Genomic DNA, 19,138 nt, shown 5'->3' on the forward strand with positions numbered 1-19,138 from the left:
TGATCCAAAACATAAAGCAAAATCTACACTGGAATGGTTCACAAATAAACATATCCAGGTGTTAGAATGGCCAAGTCAAAGTCCAGACCTGAATCCAATCGAGAATCTGTGGAAAGAACTGAAAACTGCTGTTCACAAACGCTCTCTATCCAACCTCACTGAGCTCGAGCTGTTTTGCAAGGAGGAATGGGCAAAAATTTCAGTCTCTCGATGTGCAAAACTGATAGCGACGTACCCCAAGCGACTTACAGCTGTAATCGCAGCAAAAGGTGGCGCTACAAAGTATTAACTTAAGGGGGCTGAATAATTTTGCACGCCCAATTTTTCAGTTTTTTATTTGTTAAAAAAGTTTGAAATATCCAATAAATTTCGTTCCACTTCATGATTGTGTCCCACTTGTTGTTGGTTCTTCACAAAAAATTACAGTTTTATATCTTTATGTTTGAAGCCTGAAATGTGGCAAAAGGTTGAAAAGTTCAAGGGGGCCGAATACTTTCGCAAGGCATTGTAAAAATGTGATAGCAATGTTAGTTAAGAATGTCCATCATAGTATTGTCTCCGTGTGTTGTCAGGTGTGTATGCCTTTGTGGTAATAAAAAAGGGTGTGGACGTCCAAGAGGCAGACCTGTCCCAGCAGCTAAATGACATGGTATCTAAAAAGATCGCCAAGTACGCCTGTCCAGACTGCATCCAGGTAACTCTGTCTCACTGACTTTCTACTACTTTTGACTTGTTATTTGTCACTTGGTCATGTTTTTTTGGGTTGTTCTCACAGCTTGTCCAGCGGCTGCCAAAGACACGCTCAGGTAAGATAATGCGGCGGGTGCTGCAGAAAGTGGTGGAGCGAGACTTGGACGGGTTGGGTGACCTCAGCACGCTGGACGATCCTGCAGCAGTTCAAGAGATCATCCAAGGTCACCGTGAGCTGTGCAGTAAACAACAACCACGATGATGTGTTTTCTGAAGAGGAATATAAAGTCATGCTTGCACATTACTCTTCGGTTTCACTCAACCAGACTTGTGCCAATGTAACAAATTATATTAAAACATTTTTATTGTACATATGACATTTTTGTGAAAACAGGTAAAAACCCTTAAAAACTGCATGTATAAGCAACAGATGTAGTCTGCTCTTGATAGGAGTTACAAAGAGCTGAGAACAGTGTGTGTTTTTATTACATAATTGGAACTAATATTCCCAATGTAATGTGAACATAATACAATAAAACAAATGTAATCTCACATAAAAAGGTACACAAGATTTTAGTCTAAAAGGTCTTTTTTTCCCCCATTTCCTGTCAGGATGGACGAATTTACTCCATTTAAACCATTTGTCTTTCAAAGTATTTGGGTCCAGAACATTTTGGCAGAGCTCTCCTTACTGACCCACAAGCCTCAGTCATCTTCCTTGGAAGAATGTTGCACTCCCACCCACTTTCTGAAGCTCGTATTTAACCAAGCTGGCTGGTGAGAAACATTGTTCTCTTAAACTGCCTGTGGATATGAGTGTATATATATATGGTTTTAAAGTACCTTGTTGAAGAGCACTTGAATGTTAGTAGCTTGAGGAATTTAGGAGTGTTTTCTGTTCTCATCTCCCACCCTGATGCTTCCTGCATGTCCAGGGTTTTAAAGAGCAGACTCTTCGGTCACGTGCCCGCTGCTTCTTCTTAACCTGGTTAACTCCCACCGGCCTTCTCCACACAGTTTCAACTGGACATCATGGTACTGTGAGAAATAGAGAGGCAGAGTTAATAAACTTCGTAGATTTAGACCGATAAGAGAGCAAAACGTGAGACAAGTGCTAAATCGTAAGAATTGAAACCCAATCATGGATAAGGAATATATATATATATAAATAATCTTCACTTCCATCCAGATTTCTTCATTTTTATTCATATTCATTCTTTTAATTTCAATCTGGCTGACAGATGTGTTTTCAGTCTACCTTCACCAGGCTGCTCCGGTGTCCCAGACTGACCAAAGTCATGCCAAGCTGTTTACAGGTTCGGTACAGCTGTGCTTCTGCCTCCTCCGTCAAAGCACTGGTGGCCTCATCCAACACTGCAAAGAAGAAATTAAAATTAAAAATGTAAAAAGAACACAACACACTACTTAAAAAAAGCACCTCTAACACTGAGGACAAGGATGAAAACACGCAATGGTTTTACATCTGAAATGCTAAATTTAGGTGTTAAATCAAAGACAAACTGTCAGGATGAGTGAATGTCTCAGATGCTTTCATGAAAACGTTACCGAAATCCAGAACACCACACCTGCATATTTGGGCTGCAGGTAGAAGAGTCGCGCAAAGCAGAGACGCTGCATTTCACCTGGAGACAGAACATCATACCTGCAGAGAAATACTAGTTCAGAGCACATTTTAAGAAGTGGAGTGTCCACTGCACACATTTAGTGTTTCACTTTTTCATTGATTTTTTTTCTTCTTGTATTTTCTCTTACCAGTTCCAGTCCACCTTTTCATCTAGGCCGCCTGTCCGCTTCAGGAGACTGGACTGGAGCACAGATAGAAGTTTAAATAAGGATTAATGAATGATTAAATGTCAAATAATTTAATGACATATTAAATGTGAATAATCAATTTAGCAAAAGAGATTTTAGTTTAGGAATATTAGGAATTTACGGATGAACAAGCTATGTGACAAGTCACTCACCACTCCAGCTAGCTCAAGGAACTGTATAATTCTGTTATCGTCCGCTGACCCTGAAAAAAAGGGCGCTCACATTACGAATATCACAAACCCAAATTACTCACTCAGTCCAGGAGGCAGCATCAACACAAAGTTACGTGTCACCAAGATCCAAGTTTAGATTCATATAAATATAAACGTTGTAACTATATATATTTATCTTCTTACAACACTGATCGACTGTATCAGTGGTATTCTCGCAATATTATTGTAGCATTAAATGAGGCACTTTAATCAAACAACATGCTGCTCTCAGGAGATGTTTGAAAAGACGTGTTTCTCTGGCTTTTGATGTATTAAAATGTTTAATGTAAAGGTTCTAGGAGTCCAAATGAAATGATTTGGATGTTTGTAGGTTGTTTTTTTTTACCAGAACATTAAATGATTAAATTAATGTGAAATCAGATACCTGATGCAGGGTAAATATCCTTTAGTGGGTAGATCACCTGTTGCAGAAGAGAGGTCCAGTTAATCCTCATTCATTCTAATCTCTTTAGATTTTTAGAGTTTAGCACTTGCAACACACATGTATACATACACATATATGTATTTTTGACAAGTTACAGGCTCTATAGAGAAACAACCCTTGAAGAAAAACAAACATAGAAAGAAGAGACAGCGACCTGTTCGCGCAGCGTGCCATCAGTCAGGTAAGGTTTCTGTGGCAGGAAGAGGGTTCCTCTGGGCCCGAAACATGTGGTCATCTGGACAAAACCTGAGGAGACAGACGATGTCATGAAGCTACTAATGTGTGGAGATATCACAACGCTCCCTCTCCTCCTATTTGGCCATAAACACAGATCCTGGATCTATAAAAACAAAACCTGCAGTAAGAGCCTAGTGCCCTCAAAAATATACCTCAAAAACGTTTGGTAAAAAATTTCTTGACAATATGTCCGTATATCTATGAGCTGTTTTCACACATATTTCTGTGTTGAGTATTGTTTTAAAGGACATGCTGTGAAACAAATTTGTATTTAATTAAGACAAAACAGGGAAGGGAAAACATGACCACAAAGTATTTGAAGTAAAAATATGCTACTACAGTACATACAATAAAAAATTTTCACTGAGGGGCTCCAGATATTTTAAACTACATACTATAATTAACAATTTGAAATGTCTTGTAGACATTTGTCATTTTTTATTGTGTCTTCTGTCCAGGACCTGAAAATAATTAAGGACTTACACATTGGTCCTCTATTTGTATTTTTTATGTCATATTCACTCACATTAAAACTGATTAAAATGAATCAAACCTCCTGAGTCTAGCTGCTCTCACCACTGTGTGCCTCCCAAAGTCTGTTGAGGACCCTTAGTAGTGACGTCTTGCCGGTGCCAGTGTTCCCCACCACTAGCAGATGTGCTCCCTCACTGATTTTCAGACTCAGATCTTCCACCAGCAGCTGGTCTGAGTAAGGAGATTTGTATGAAAGATGGTCCAGGATGAAGGCCGTGTCCACGGGGCCTGCGTGGACATTGAAGTCACTGTGTGGAGAAATGAAATAAAAAACAAAGAACACGTGGAGGCTGAAAAGCTTTGTTATGAGTACTTTATATTCATTTTGTCATGTTCTTTTCCCTTTGTCTTGTTTTTTAATCTTGTCTAAGTTTAGCCGTGTGTGTGCATTATTTTAATATGCAGTCTGTTGCTTAAATCTCTGTACTTTTTTGCAGCAGAGATTAATATAAAAGTGCTCGCGCAAACCTGTCAAAGTCATAGTTTTCCCCTGATGCCGGATCATAGTCACACTGCTTGTGTAGGATGTCATCCATCACCTCCCTCAGCTCCCCAATCCTGACCACAACACACACACACACACACACACACACACACACACACACACACACACACACACACGGCGATAGAAAGGTGGATGGCATGCACAAACACTGCTGTCATTATCTGTCCTCCAGGAAGTGACTATAGGTATGCAGCATGATACCTGTGGGTGTATCCCGCCACGTCTGACAGAGTGGTTGACAGGTCTATTAGCTGTGTGAAGCCATTTATCAGGTAGATGCACACAAAGGCATTCTGAATATGAACAAGGAGAGGGAGAACCAGAGCAGAGAGAGTAAATAAGAGACGGGATTATTACAAGAACACAACGCAGAAAAGGAAGTAACAATAAGTCACACTGGACATCAGCAGAGAAACGAGACAAAGTCTAATTTAATACTGGCTCATTATAATGCTCAATTCTGCTTGTGTACATGTGTGAGTCAGTTCTGAAGCTACAACACTTCTTTATGTAGAACAGAAAAGGCTTTTGCTGCCACCTAGTGGTTGAATTAGCAACAAATTAGAAACAGATTAAAATTTTATATTTTTATTTGAAATTTGTTTCTAAATTGTTTAACCTAATGTACTCTTCTCCCACTCAGGTCTACGTTTTTTTTAAATTATGTGTTTGTGCTTCTTGTTTTACATTGTTTCTGTGTCACGGCTGCTTAACCATATGACCTTTGGGGACAACAAAGATTGACTGATAAAGTTGACTGAAAGTGAAAGTCACACTTCTACTGATTGTATCATCACATCTTATTTTTGTAGGTGAAGGAACACACGGTTCTCAGAAGTGGGGAAAGGAAACAGAAAACACGCCTACCTTACTGATGAGCGCACTGAGCTCACCAGGAGTGAGACCATCATAGACACCAGTGAAGATGGGAATGGCAATTACAATGTAACTGAGAAAAGCTCCAATGTAGTCAAAGGTGTTGACCCCGACTGAGAAGGGAGAGGTCAGAAGTCAAGTTTTAATCAAAGCAACTAATGAAAGACAGGAGACAGTGATTGAGGGATGTATAGGATGTTCTTACTATAAAGCCAGAGCTCTTTGTTTATTAGAGTCTTTTGAGTTTGCAACAGAGCCTGCAGTCTTCGGTCGGTCCTCATGAGCTCCACTTTACCAGCTCTAAGAACAGACAGCAGCATTTTTTTCCAACCGGCTTTAACTTCACAATCGGTGTGACTTGGTGCGTCAGAACTATATAGTGCCAAATACTGTACTATAGTTTAATCAAAGGAAAGTACACCAAGTACAGTTTTCATGTAAGGTATACAGTTAATGAGCATCTACACTTTCTGGAAATGTCTGTATTTCTGTTTCAGCAGTCTCTTTGCGTGCGCGATACATGCATGAGACACAGTAAAATAAATGAGAAAAGGCTGACCCTGGTATATAAATCATGTGGTTGTGTCTCACCTGTAAAAAGCGGCAGACTCTGCATTGACACGGATCTGCATGTGCTTGAATCTGGATATACAAAAACATATCTCAATATTGATTTCACTTTCAAGCAGCACAGTTCAAGATTTAACACAATTTTCCTTCAACTGTTCCCCCAACATGAAATCACATTGTCTTAACTTGTGACTGTTATATTAAATTACAATTTCTCTGCAGGAAAAGCTGACGCATATCCTGTTATTTCCTAAGAGGCCAAAAAAGCAGGCTCAAAGTCTACAGATACTTCCTCTTAAGAAAAGGACTGATTTCCTTGACAATAAAACACTGAAAGGATTTGCATCAAATGGAGGAGAACTGTCCGTGCACATTCTTACTAACACAGAAACTTGTGTGTTCACTGCTTGATACTCCATGACTCGCACACTGAACTTACCTGAAGTCTCCCTCCAGTTTTTCTTGCTCAAACAGAGTCGACACAATTGGCCCCATAAGGATTTTATTGGAAATGGTCCCAAGCACAAAGTAGCCAAAGATACTCATAGGACCGATCCAGCCAGTGCTGCAAAGCAAGGCGACTTTATTTCCTCTTTTCAAACAGAAAGGCAATTTAGAGTGCTTTACATAAGGAATTAAAACAACATGACAAAGACAATAAGAGGGAATATGCATTAAAACTGAATATATTTAAATACAATTGAACACTCAAAAGCATATAAAAGATAATACTCATAATATTTACGGCATCATTTCGCTACAGCCCAAAAATAGAGCCTCACACTTTTTAGCCTACATTTAAATAAGTTTAAAGTTGCAGCATACCTTTAGGTTTGGAACAGACACATATATTGTGTTTTTTTCTTTTGTTTCTCTCTCATAACAGTCACCTGTCAAAGACTTTAATATATTCACTGACAACAGGTGAACTATCAAGGGCATAACTTTGTGTTGAAAAGCGGTGGGAACAAAAGGTCTGAGATTAGGGGTGTGATGAAAGACTTTGGTCATGAGAACAAGATGAGAAGATATTTTAACACTATTTTGAAAAAATATTCGATGTTGAAATATATGAGTGGGTCGGTCTGGGGGTTAATTTGCTGCATTCTAGAGACATTTGTTGCACCAATTTATGGTGTAAATGCCTTTATTTATATTAATTTACTTTCTTAGAAAATGCACATTTGTTTCTTCTACATTTAAATTGCATTGCATGTTTTCTTACTGTGCAAATAAACCTTTCTCAAAGCAATTTTATTTGTTAAGTAGGTTCAAACTACGAAGCGTTAGAACCCTTTTATGTTTGTCTGTTTTAGTTATTATTATTATTATTATTATTATTATTATTATTATTATTTGTTGTCTGCCGAGTCGGCTCAAATTCCCGTGAGCTGGAATAAGCTAGAAACATGAAACTTGGGGGACTAACTGGAAAGTGTGTGCATGTGCTTCCATAGAAATATGAACCCAATCGACCACATGGTGATATCTCCTCCTAGACCGTAGCTCTGATTGCCACTAAATTCAGTGAATCATCGTTGGATCAAGCCTATTAAAAGTTGTATAAAACATGTTGATATCTCAATTACTTTTCAAGATATGGACCAATCAACTTCAATAGGGCCGTGGCTCTGGACATAAATTAACACAAATCGGCAGAGCCAATCATCACAAAACTCACAGGATATATTCAGATAAGCCCCAGATATACTTGGCCAGTTTGATGTACATACGCCACTAGGACGCTACAACCGCAAAAAAGGTGCTTAGCATTACACACTATATTCACTATAAATCACATATTCATTCTCCAGTCATCACAAATCTCTCAGGATATATCCTCATAAGTAACTGAAACATGCCCTGAATGTTTCATTCAAATTGAACACCAGGGGACGCTATAAATGCAAACAAACTGCAGGTGATATTACAAGTAGTATGTAGCTGCAGTAGCGGAGGCTGCATTTTCAGAACCGGAACTGCATTTCTAGGACCCTTGTTTACTTTGATACTGTCAGCTAGCTGGCTGGCTAGCTAGCTATGTTACTCTTGACAGCCCCCTGAAGCTAATTATCTTTACCACAACCTGTGTGAGTGTGTGCCTAAACCCAAGTTACTGATTATAGTCATGTCGACCGGTTAACCCTACAGCTGCGCAAGGCCGACGTGCTAGCAGACAGGGTTAACCTCCTTCGTGTTGCTGTGCATTACCACCACTACTCCACTAGATGGCGTTGTTGCAAAAGAACTACGGTCCTAGAACTGCGGCCCAGGGTTGCGGAGGTCCTGAAACTGCAGCCTCTGGTACTGCAGCTACATAATATTTGATAAAACGCAAATCAGGCTACAAAATACAAATTGTTTGTGCAATCAACACAAAACTTCCAGGATATGTCTACATAAGCACCTCACACATACACTGCAAGTCTAGTTCAAATCAACCACTAGGAGGCGCTATAAATGCAAAATAACTGGATATGGAATTATACAAATGAAGCTATTGATCAGAAAATGCCTGTTTAATCGCTACAAAACTTGCAGGATGTGTTTCATAACAATGTTAAACCACGTGTATGATATTATTTTGAAGTCACTAGTGCGAAAAAAAGGTTTGAACCTGCGAATCGCCACTTGCGGCCATTTCTTGTTGCAAGCTATATTTCAGAAAACTTTTAACAAATGCTCTTAAAAAGTGATGGGGACAAAATCAGCCATTTCAAAGAGAACAATGTAAGTCTCTGATGATGCTTTGACTTCCACTTCAGAGGAGCTGATAAATGTATTACGAGTATGATAAATTATGATACCACAAACATCCTGTGACATGTAGTTGAACACACTGAAGCTGTTTTTCAAATCATCACAGTACTCTACAAACTCACCTATAAAAGCACTGGTAGGTGTAGTAAGCCAGTGTGAATGGCGATACAATCAAACGACTAGCCATGGTGCTCATCTGCTTACACAACCTCTCCGCATCTTGACTGATTCGCTGGTCTCTGCAAGTCAGACGGAAAGAAACACAAGGAAAAAACAAATCAATTGAATTATTCCACTTTATAATGTCTATAATTTTGAACAGACACATGGCCTTACACATAAAAACTTTCAGGTGATAGAGTTGCATGGACACTACCTCTAACAACAGATTTATATTTGTTCATTCATAAATGCTGATGAACTGAAATCGCATTTATTTCTATATTCTTTTTTTAAAAAGCACTAGATAAGACTACAAAGAGGAAAACCATTAAGGCTTACGGGTTGTCTATGTCCTCTCTGAGTACATTGAGTGTATAATAGACCCGGCCCTGGAAGTAGGCTGTATGGAGGCTCTCAGTTAGCGTCTTCCTCCAGCTAATATACATCTGATTGCAAATGTACTGGTCAAGACTTTTCAACTGCAAGAGGGAGACAGAAACACAGAGAGAGATGGAGAGAGATACAAAGAGAGAGAGAGAGAGAGAGAGACAGAGTTAGGTCTATTAGTGTGAGAAAGTTACACAACCACAGTCAATAACCAGCAGCTATATGTCGACATCTATGAGACTAACAAGGCAAAGGTAAACAGCATCTAGCTAAAATAAATTGTATATAGAATGCCTGTTTCCTCAGAATAAAGTCAGTATTATGATAGGTGTTTACGACATCTCGGGTTCAAAATCCAACTATCATGATCAAACGTGTGCAGGCTGTAAAATCAACATGTCAGGATGTCCTGACCTTGTTGCTTCTGTGTTATCAGCAATCCAAATATAAACAATGTACAATAAATAATCTGACCGAATGGTAATAAAAGGTATACTTGGGCAATGCTCTATATTCTATATTTTAATAAATAAATTTTCTAAATATGGTGTAATATACAGTCAATAAATAAATGATCCTATTTTTAGAAATAAGTTACTGTTTATAGCATTTAATATACACACAAACAGAAAACCGTCAAACAAGCACCTACAGTAAAATTAGATTTTTCTAGTACATGGCATGATAAAGAACCTTTTCATCAATACTATTTACAAAGTTATTATCCCAAGAAAAATCGGTGTAATGATGCAGTAAATTTTGAGAAAAGCCTTTTATTACTTAAGTTATATTTTGACCAATGTATACAGGTTACTGTAAGTAGAAAGCTGTTGTTGAGAAGTGCAGAATCTAAAAGTACTTATTTAAAAGTAAAATTACTACTAATTTGTTTTGAGTAAACAGGCCAATCGGAAGCAGATCTGTGCACAAAGGAAAATAAGAAGCTTCCGGCCTCTGCCTCCACAGCTCCTTCCACTTACTGTGGAGTTGAGCAAGATGAGCACCATAGCTGTGGCCAACAGGTTCCTGAAGCTTGAGTAATCTTTGTCTGCTAGCACATTGTAGAATTGGCTGGGGAGGACACCCACTTGGTAAATGATCAGCTGCTCTGATGGCAGAAAAACAAAGATGTTAGCGAACTGTTGGGAGACTGTTTGAAACAGAAACTTGTAAAACAACGTAGGGAAATTAGGCAACGCCACAAAAGTCAGTGAATGCGTCTTGTGATAAGGCCTCATGAGAGACTGTTGTCATTAAAATTACATTTAAAGACATTTGACAGATAGCTTGATCTGATTGTGACATTGCTTTCATCACATTTCTCCTCTTGCACAAATAGCTTTTGTAAGTGCAGCAGTTACCTGTCAGAGTGACACCAAGCAGCGTCCCAAAAATCAGAACACTTTGACTGGTCCATGATGGGAACAGGGTCTTCTGGATGCTGCAGAACCTCTGAACAAACTTCCAGTCTAATTTTAGTCTGATGTTGTGCACAGCAAGAGATATAAAACTGTATTAGAAAGTTGCAAAATTTGAATCTGGACTTATGTGTTCACATGCATGAAATGTGTGATTTTGTAATGACGAAATTCTTGCTTTAGTTTGCATCACTCATTTAAACAATTTATTTATAAAGTGATTGCTATAAAACTACTTGCCTGGAATGTCCAATCATTTAGGAAATGTTTTACTGTTAAATTGCCAATAGCGTGATAATCATCAATTTAAATTAAATCTCTATACTAGGGAATTACTCAAGTAACTTAAATTAGCAGAGCAATAACAGAAATCCTTGCTGCTCCGTCAGTTTCCTTTGAAGTGCAGCTTCAGTCTTACCTTCTTGTCCCTCTGCCATCTGAGTTTTCCAAGCGAGGCATTTGGCACTTGCGGCAGGGGACTTATATTTATCCCAGATAAAACTTCACATATGTTTTTAGACTTGATGTAAGTTAAGCGAATATTAACCAGCAGATCGAGCTAGCTTCAGATTAACCAACGTCTCCAGCAGCCAAAGAAAAATATGGTTAACACTAACCGTTACAACGGTTAACGAGGGGAATAACGCACAAATTTCTACGAAATTATTATAAAAAGTAACTCTCTTTGTTTCTTTGATGGCTACAATAATTACGTTAATTGTTACTTTAGCATTGTCTAAACGACCCTACTGCTCCTCTGCAGACTGACGTTTAGGTGTTTTGGTAGGTAAAACATAAACGTCCGGACGTCCGGTTTGACGTACTCCGATTTTTCAAAGTAAAAGGTTCCATGGCATTTCTGCTTAAAAATGGTGGGCAATGTATTTCAGAAGCATTTGCTTTATTTGATGAAATTATCTTAACATTCCAACAGCAATAAATCAATAAGTCAAATGCTCTGACACAACAATGACAAAATCCGGTATATGTGGCTATACCAGGACTGTAATAAACACGTCCAACACTGGTTGTTAGGTAGGCTATTTGGGAGTGGCCCAGATTGGAGAGCTGGGAGATTCTTGAAAAGCTTGCAAATAACTGCCTGATATAACAGCTTAAATCTTTCACTGATTAATGGTTAAAGATTGTTAAGGGAGAGTCAGATCATGTGCTGAGCTCTGTGAATTCTGAGGACAGCACAGTGATTAGGCTGGTTGCATGCGTGGGTCAAACTAAATAAAACCTTATCTAATTTGCTCAAAGGTTAAGTACGAACCCAAAGTGCTGGGAGACAAACACATGATCCTAACACTGCAGACCTTACCTTACTATGGACTAGTATTTTGAGCTATCAAAAACAAAAAAAGCAATTATTTTGGAATTTTGCAATACTTCTCAAATGTGTAATTTTAAATTACGGTATATACCAATCAATACGTGTGCAAAGATTTGCTAAATCATTCACCCTCACTTTCTTTGTGCTGAACGGACTGGCTGGAAGAACATTTAGGCTTATAATTATTGATTACTTACTGACATATCTGATGTTTTTGTGCCTATCCAGAAACTCTCATGTCAGCAAGTTGACTGTTGTCAATGAAAGTCTCACTGATGAAATAGCACCTATTGATTACAGGAAAGATACACTATACAAAATAAAATGCATTCAAAACGTAAATTTTTTGGGGAATATTTTATTCTCCTTGTTTCCAGATTTTTTCCCCCCAAAGGATACACTTCTTGCATAACAGAAAAAAGAGGGATGGTAATAATAGATAAATATTCCATGAGTAAGTATAAATACACAAACTTGAATATTAGAGAAACCAATATTTGAACATTACAACAACAAATAACAACAAAACATTTAGACAAGTGGTTAGTGGTTTTACATACTGTAGTTTAAGGAAAGTGGAGCAAAAATGTCAGGTACTAATAATAGGGTTTTTTTTCTATAGCAACAATTTTACTCAAGTTATTTAAGATGGCAAAATACTTTATCAAAAATCTGTTATTTTGATATTTTGCTTTCAAATAAGTATTCAGAGAAAATTTAATTTGCATTTCGATGGATGTTGAAACAAAGGTACGATATGGGTGACTATGGTAGTGCAGAAAAACTAATCACAAAATTGACCTGTTCAAAGATTTAAATAGACATAACTACTCCAGTGTAAATATGTCGCTACCCCAACACCTGTGCGCTCAAATACTTACAGTACTTTATCACGTCCAGGCTGACTTGATTTAAGAACGGCAACAATTGAGAAGTGAAGTGATTTCTTTTGCCAATAACACATATATTTTAATGATGGAAATATACATTGGATTCCCCCTTAATAAATGCAAGCATCATTACAGTATGCCTGATAAATTTTGTATAAGTTCCAGTCAACACTTAAATGTGTCGATCACAGGAGGATCTTAAAGGATAAGGCAGGTGATGTTCTATGTTGTTGATATTGTCAACAAATCCCAAGTAAAGACCTTTCTCATTTCTCAGTTTGTACCTCCTCAATTCCTCATCTCACGTCTTTGTTCCTTCCACCCGAGATCCGAGTGGAGGAGTAGAGGAAGAGACGCGAGGAGAGAGAAGTCGAGGCAACAGGCATTTATTGAAATGAGACATCCTTGTCTCCGAGGTGTCATTTCAAAGTGACGTCAAATAAATATGAAGTGTGGCACAGCTGCGTCATCTGTCCGTTGATTTGTTACAGCCTGCTGCTATGATCTCTGTCAGATGAGCACACCAACTGTCGGCATATAGGCTACAGATCATATCTTCACAATCCAAAAACTAACGACATGTATTAACATCTCAAGGATAAAGCCGTTGAAATCAATAACAGATAACAGTATCATCTACTACAGAGAAATCCAGTAAATCACTCCCAGGCTTTTTTTTGGATGTAAACAGATCATTTCAGACCTCAGATTGATGAGGCTGTTTCATCATCAGTCCCTGTAAAGAATGACCAGTAAAATTTATCTCAAATGCAGCCTGCAGGCCCAACTGTCGTCACAGGACTATACATTGGGAATGACTTGTCCAGACTACATAATGGGCACTATTATTACTATATGACAACATCAGATACAGCAGATCAGTGTTGACCTAAGAGGATGCTCTTGTTGATATTACAGCCTAATAATATGACGTCATCGGCTGTTTGCACTCGTCAGGTCACGATTATAGCAGAATTGGTGTGATGAGCGGATTTGCTCTGACAGTCTCTGAATCTGCATGTAGGCCTACGCATAAATCATTTCCCCCGCCACCCACCTAACTTATCATTTTCTCCAATTTAGAGACCCGCACCCGCACCACTACTGGTCCCTGTAGCTTTCCAGGTGATTTCTTTATTTATTTATGTGTTGTATAGATGTACAAGTGTTTTCTGTAACGGTTGACTTTATTGAGTAGAGAGGCTGCCGTCAGTCATTTTAAACGTTTCCATGTGTGCAGTAATGCGACAGCAAACATCGTTAAGCAGCTAAACTAAAAACGGTAGTAATAAACTTGACCGGACAGACAGAGGAAACTCTCCAAAGGAAACCGAAATAGACTTTTAGTGTCTGGAATCCATGTTTAGACGCTCTGATGGAGCTCAGCAATAATCAGGAGGACGGGTGCTTCACTCCAAACATTTCACTGTATGAACCTGGACTGTGTGTGAGACCTTTTGGATGTGCAGAAGAACACAGAACATTCATTCACATTAAATCATGACCGAAATCCCCGCTAATAATCAAAGTGTTCATTTTTATGATCCAACCAGCCCATCCGTGCATCACTAGCCTACATTCAACAATACAAACATCAGTAAAATCAAAGTGAAATGTCATTAAGGAATGTGGTTAGAACAGCGGCTTATGAGGCGCTACACAAACGGTGAAGGGAAGAAAGTTTGATCGCGCATTTGATGATCTTAAAAAACTAATGCAACTTATGAATAGAAAAGAAACACTGTTGAGTCCTGCTCCCACAATGGAGTGTATATTCCAGGTGTGCCACAGCTCTTTTATATGTCAAGGCTGCCGAATAGACTTCCGCAAAGGATACACGGGTGCATCTTCACTTATAGATTCTTGGGCAAGCCTCCTCTCTCCTAAAGGTGCATTTAAGGAATTGAGATGTCCTTCAAGATGGTGCGCTGAGATCAATTTCCGGGTCACAGGCAGGAAGATGGAGGAACGAGGAGACACAAAACAGAGATGAAATACCAACAATGCTTTACTCTGTCCCTCAAAACCTCCTCCGGGGCACAAGTCCATTGATTCCCACTTAAGACCTCAATCTCTAAAAAAAAAAAAAAAAAAAAAAAGGGTCACAAATATATACTTTCCTTTTTAAAAAGGGATCAATTATTCTCTATAACAGCTTAGCACTGTATTCTTTAACTGGAACAGGAGTATATACTGTATTTGTTTGGGACTATTTTTAGCAGCAGACTGATACACATTTGGTGGACTCAAAATAAACTACAGAGCCCATGCTCATCATCATAGGAACATGTCACCCAGTGCAGAAGTGTGGCTAATTGATGTGTTTTTAATAGTTTTCGGACAACAATGGAGGTCTATGACATAAAGGAATAATTTAACTATATAAAAAAAAAAGAATATCACCATATTTATCCTTTATTATCAGTTCTGTCGTGCAGAGACTTTATCTTGTGTCAAAACAAGCATGTTTCCCTGTGCCGTTTGCCTTCACTGTGTCGATGAGCATGTCAGAGTAAGACGGTTTGCACACAACAGTCAGGCAACGTTTAAGATCCTAAAGAGGAGAGGCACCACACAGACACAACTAAAACCAACAACACTGTAGACAATGTAACGATAAGGCAACTCTACTCTCATGTGCTGCCTCGCCTGTCTTACATCATCTGAAGGCAGCCCAAACACTCGGCACAAGAACGGAATAGTCACTGCTTTCATAACCATTCTCGTGACGAGGAGGACGGCGACTCCGATGACGAAGCGCAGCAGGGAGAGAACCACCAAGCTGGTGGTGATTGGTGGTAAAGTTAGAGGGAGTGAGGACAGAGGTGGATCCGGCAGCAGCCCCAGCTGATAGTTCACATGGGTAGCCAAAGCAGCTCCTACCCCGGTGCCCAGAGCCTGAGCCGTATCGCCCCGAGAAGTGCTCCAGGAATCCAGAGAAAAAGCCACAAGACCTAGGCTCACATGTGACACGATAACCACAAGCGGAGCGTAGTCGTCCATCATGTAGAAGTTGTCGATCTTGTCCAAAATTGGCCAGAAGAAGGCTAGAATAAGAAGGCTGTACAGGAAGCCTGTGATTACCTCCTGCAACACAGGGACAAATGATTGTAAACCATTAGTAGAAGCTATTAAAGCTAATTTTCCTCACTCGACAATTAATTTTTCTATATCAAATAAACAAAAAACAGGAGTCATGCATAACTGCTGGACGAAGCAGAACATAAACAGTATCTACTAACATCAGTTGCCTGACCACTGAATCTAATATAATTTAACCTGAAGTTGAAGGCAGTGGAGCTTGTGCATTTTCTGGAGAACATTTTTGACCAAGCTGAGGTAGACCTCACTGAGTGTCAGTGGAGGCAAAGTGTCCAGGTGGAGCAGCCTCACTTTATAACCTTGAGTTATTTCAGCGAGGGATTATTTATTTAATATACTTACCAGGATAGAATGCATCCCCATGTAGACTCTGCTTACACAGACCAGCACACTCCAGCTGAGAGCCAGAAAAAAGCCAAATAGGAAGGGGTACTAGGACAGAGAGCATAAAAAATTAAAAATTAAACATATTAGAAAAGTGGCTGAAGATGAGACTTTAAAAAAATACAAAAATCAACATTATAAGAAACAAACAACATCCTGTGTACTATGAGCCGGGGGACATACAGTAGAACTTAAAAGAGGCTTCAGTACCACCGTCTCTAGCAGGGCATTAATGACAGTGGGCTCAACTTACAAGTCTCAGGACAATTCATTCAGTGGAAATACTAGCTTTGAATACCCACAGTGCACAGTCTGTGTAGAAAAACATTCAGCCAATATCTTTGAAAGGACTCAAAGTCACTAGCCTATGTGAAAATAAGAGTCTCCAGACTCTGGGAGGCTGTCCTTTGCACAGCGGTACTCTGAGCTAATGATGTTTACCAGGCTCAATTAGCAGTAAACACAAAGTAAAACTGAGGCTGATGGGAATGTCATTTGTATTGCAAGTATTTGGTCATAAACCAGTACTAGACAAGTTCAAATTTTGTCCTAATGATGGCAATAGATGGAAAGGTAAGGGATCATTGAAGGGAGTCATTTATGTAGAAGTCTTAGTACCCGTCATTCATCACAAACCAGTCAGAGACTTACAGTGCTACAAAACTAAAGACTTTTAAATTGGATATCCTTGTCAATTATAGCTCTGTCTGGATTTGTGAAGCAGTCAGTGGATCGCCTGCTGCTCTACATTGTTTATCTCTTTGCACAACCGTGCTGGTGGAAAACCAAAGGGTAACAGTCCTATCAGTGGGTGGTCAAGTTTCACTGCTTTGAGCTCTCTGATCTAGCTGATACTACACTCTTTTCTCTCACCAGCAAAGTAATCCTCCCAACCCCCAGTCTTCCAGCTTTACCAGAAAAGTCACTCAGACACTCACAAAAGTCTAGTTTTCTCATCCCTAACTGTCCTACTCTTTTTATTTTCATCGCTGTCCATTGACAATTTAGATCAAAATGTTAACTGAAACTTAAATTTGACACTTTTTCTCCCCCTGAATCATTCACTAGTACCTTTTCTCTCTGACAATGTAGAACAGCGAATCTTTGTTTACAAAGCTACCTTCATTCATCACCTGTACTCCACCTAACACACCCTGTCATGGCTTTACTTAACTCATAAGACCTGTGCTCTTCTCATTATTCAGACTGGGCTGTAGAGTTTCATTCAAGACAACAAGGATTAAGGATTTAAAGGCACCCTGTGCTTTTTCATTCCGGACTGACCCTCCTTGGCACTGAGGGGCCATGGAGATTTTTACTTCTTATTAGGTCAGGTGCACTATGTGTTTCTTAAACTGTTTTTTTATTTAGATGTTTTTTCTGAACAAACACATGTAGTAAAAGATGTTGGATGTGGACATTTCTCAACATTTGAAACTGTGGTTCTTGGGGGCCCTTGAATGTCTGGGACCTTGATGCGTCTCGCCAACTTCTTCTTATCAAAACATGTTCATATCCTGTGGATCAAGGCTAGAGCACTGAATTCAAAAACAAGAAGAAGGAGAAAATGCCGCTGTAGCATTGAGATGTTTGGATGTGTTCATTTAGGGCTCTACGGTGAGAGTATTTCACTTGCAGATGCCCCTAAAAATAGGTATGTGTGAACAGGAAAAATAATAAAGACTACAACCAACCGTGGGCCTTACTGAAATCCCAGTTCCTCCCTCTCTTTGTGCACTGTGTTAGTATCCTGTTGAGTTTCAGTAGCTTTGAGGTCAGCTGGGACACTCCTCTGGTGTGTTGGGTAAGTTTATTCAACACGCACCATGTAAGCTTAATATCAACTGAAGAAACAAAAAGGTATTAAAACTACATTTTTACACATGGCAATACAAGACAGGACATAACGGGTGATAATGCAGGAGACACCTCGAGGCCCTTATGGTTCCAGTTCAGTGTTTCAGAGGCGGCAAGGCCTTTTTTTTTTTTTTATGAATGTGACAACTGTTTAGGCAGTATGGTTCACAGGTTCTAATCGCCTTCTCGCATTGTGTGTGAACCGGTGTGAACCATAGGTTTGAACACTTGCAGCGAATGTACTCACGCAAGGAAAGCGTTGCGAGGATTAAATTTGCGTTTGGTCTGAAAGCACCATTAGTATTTCCAAATAAACTATGGCTGCAACCAAAGATTATTTTCATTATTAATTTATCTGCTAGTCTAATCACATTCTTGATTAATCTTTTGGTCCATAAAATGTCAGAAAATACCACCACGTTGGCATATTCAGACTGCTTATCCAAGCAGGAATTCAAAAGCCCAAAGATATTTAGTTTCACATCCCAACAGACCAAGAAAAACAGGAATCAGTGCATTCACTAGCAAGGACCACGCCACAACAATGTGTGATTTAGACGTACATGCAAATATGGAATGCATGGATTATGGAGGATGGATTAATGCATGTAGAGGGGAAGGGTGATGGTGGAAGAAGGATGTCATCTGGCTGGTCTGAGAGGGTGTACAGAAGACCGGGCAGAGAGACTCAGTGTGGGGTTTCCGTCTGGGAAGTGTTTCGCCCGAGCTTATTTCAAGCTCCCCCAGATGATACCTAGATGAGATATGAGAGCTGTGCCCTGATTGAATAGGAAGGGATGAGGGGATGATGGGATGAAGGGATGAGGGGAGCAGGGAAGAGGGGATGAAGGCATAAGGTAAGACAGAATGAATGGATGTGTATGGGGATGAATGGATGAAGGGAAGGGAAGGGAAGGGGGGGGGGGGGGGGGGGGGGGGA

The 19,138-nt window shown here is 39.4% G+C and overlaps 3 protein-coding genes across 4 annotated transcripts in view; 1 reads left to right on the plus strand and 2 right to left on the minus strand.

Moving 5' to 3' along the window:
- Positions 1-541: 541 nt before the first annotated feature.
- On the plus strand, positions 542-1,261 carry LOC123978030 (acetyl-coenzyme A synthetase 2-like, mitochondrial). The gene is made up of 2 exons (XM_046061133.1): positions 542-694; positions 776-1,261. Exons 1-2 carry the CDS (start codon positions 647-649, stop codon positions 950-952), a joined length of 225 nt encoding a protein of 74 aa, XP_045917089.1. The 5' UTR covers positions 542-646; the 3' UTR covers positions 953-1,261.
- Positions 1,037-11,416, minus strand: abcd4 (ATP-binding cassette, sub-family D (ALD), member 4). Of its 2 annotated transcripts, XM_046061131.1 has the most exons (19): positions 11,048-11,416; positions 10,573-10,691; positions 10,192-10,319; positions 9,164-9,303; positions 8,785-8,901; positions 6,342-6,467; positions 5,924-5,974; positions 5,538-5,632; positions 5,324-5,445; positions 4,658-4,749; positions 4,420-4,509; positions 3,994-4,199; positions 3,335-3,426; positions 3,121-3,157; positions 2,676-2,725; positions 2,464-2,516; positions 2,277-2,353; positions 1,949-2,064; positions 1,037-1,728 (listed from the first exon to the last, which is right to left on the minus strand). In XM_046061131.1, exons 1-19 carry the CDS (start codon positions 11,086-11,088, stop codon positions 1,630-1,632), a joined length of 1,851 nt encoding a protein of 616 aa, XP_045917087.1. In that variant the 5' UTR covers positions 11,089-11,416; the 3' UTR covers positions 1,037-1,629. The 2 variants fall into 2 exon arrangements, with proteins under 2 accessions (XP_045917087.1, XP_045917088.1); XM_046061132.1 differs by lacking the exon at positions 11,048-11,416 and having other exon boundaries at positions 10,192-10,314; positions 10,573-10,690.
- Positions 11,417-15,257: 3,841 nt separating this feature from the next.
- The window catches only part of LOC123977895 (sphingosine-1-phosphate phosphatase 1-like), a 5,433-nt gene continuing 1,552 nt past the window's right edge, over positions 15,258-19,138 (minus strand). The window contains exons 2-3 of the mRNA XM_046060938.1: positions 16,300-16,389; positions 15,258-15,942 (exon numbers count right to left, since the gene is read on the minus strand). Coding sequence (XP_045916894.1) covers positions 15,391-15,942; positions 16,300-16,389 — 642 coding nt within the window. The 3' untranslated portion in view covers positions 15,258-15,390. The remainder of the gene's footprint in view (positions 15,943-16,299; positions 16,390-19,138) is intronic.

The sequence above is a fragment of the Micropterus dolomieu genome, linkage group LG10 (assembly GCF_021292245.1).
Source record: "Micropterus dolomieu isolate WLL.071019.BEF.003 ecotype Adirondacks linkage group LG10, ASM2129224v1, whole genome shotgun sequence".
In the NCBI taxonomy this organism is placed as follows: Eukaryota; Metazoa; Chordata; class Actinopteri; order Centrarchiformes; family Centrarchidae; genus Micropterus; species Micropterus dolomieu.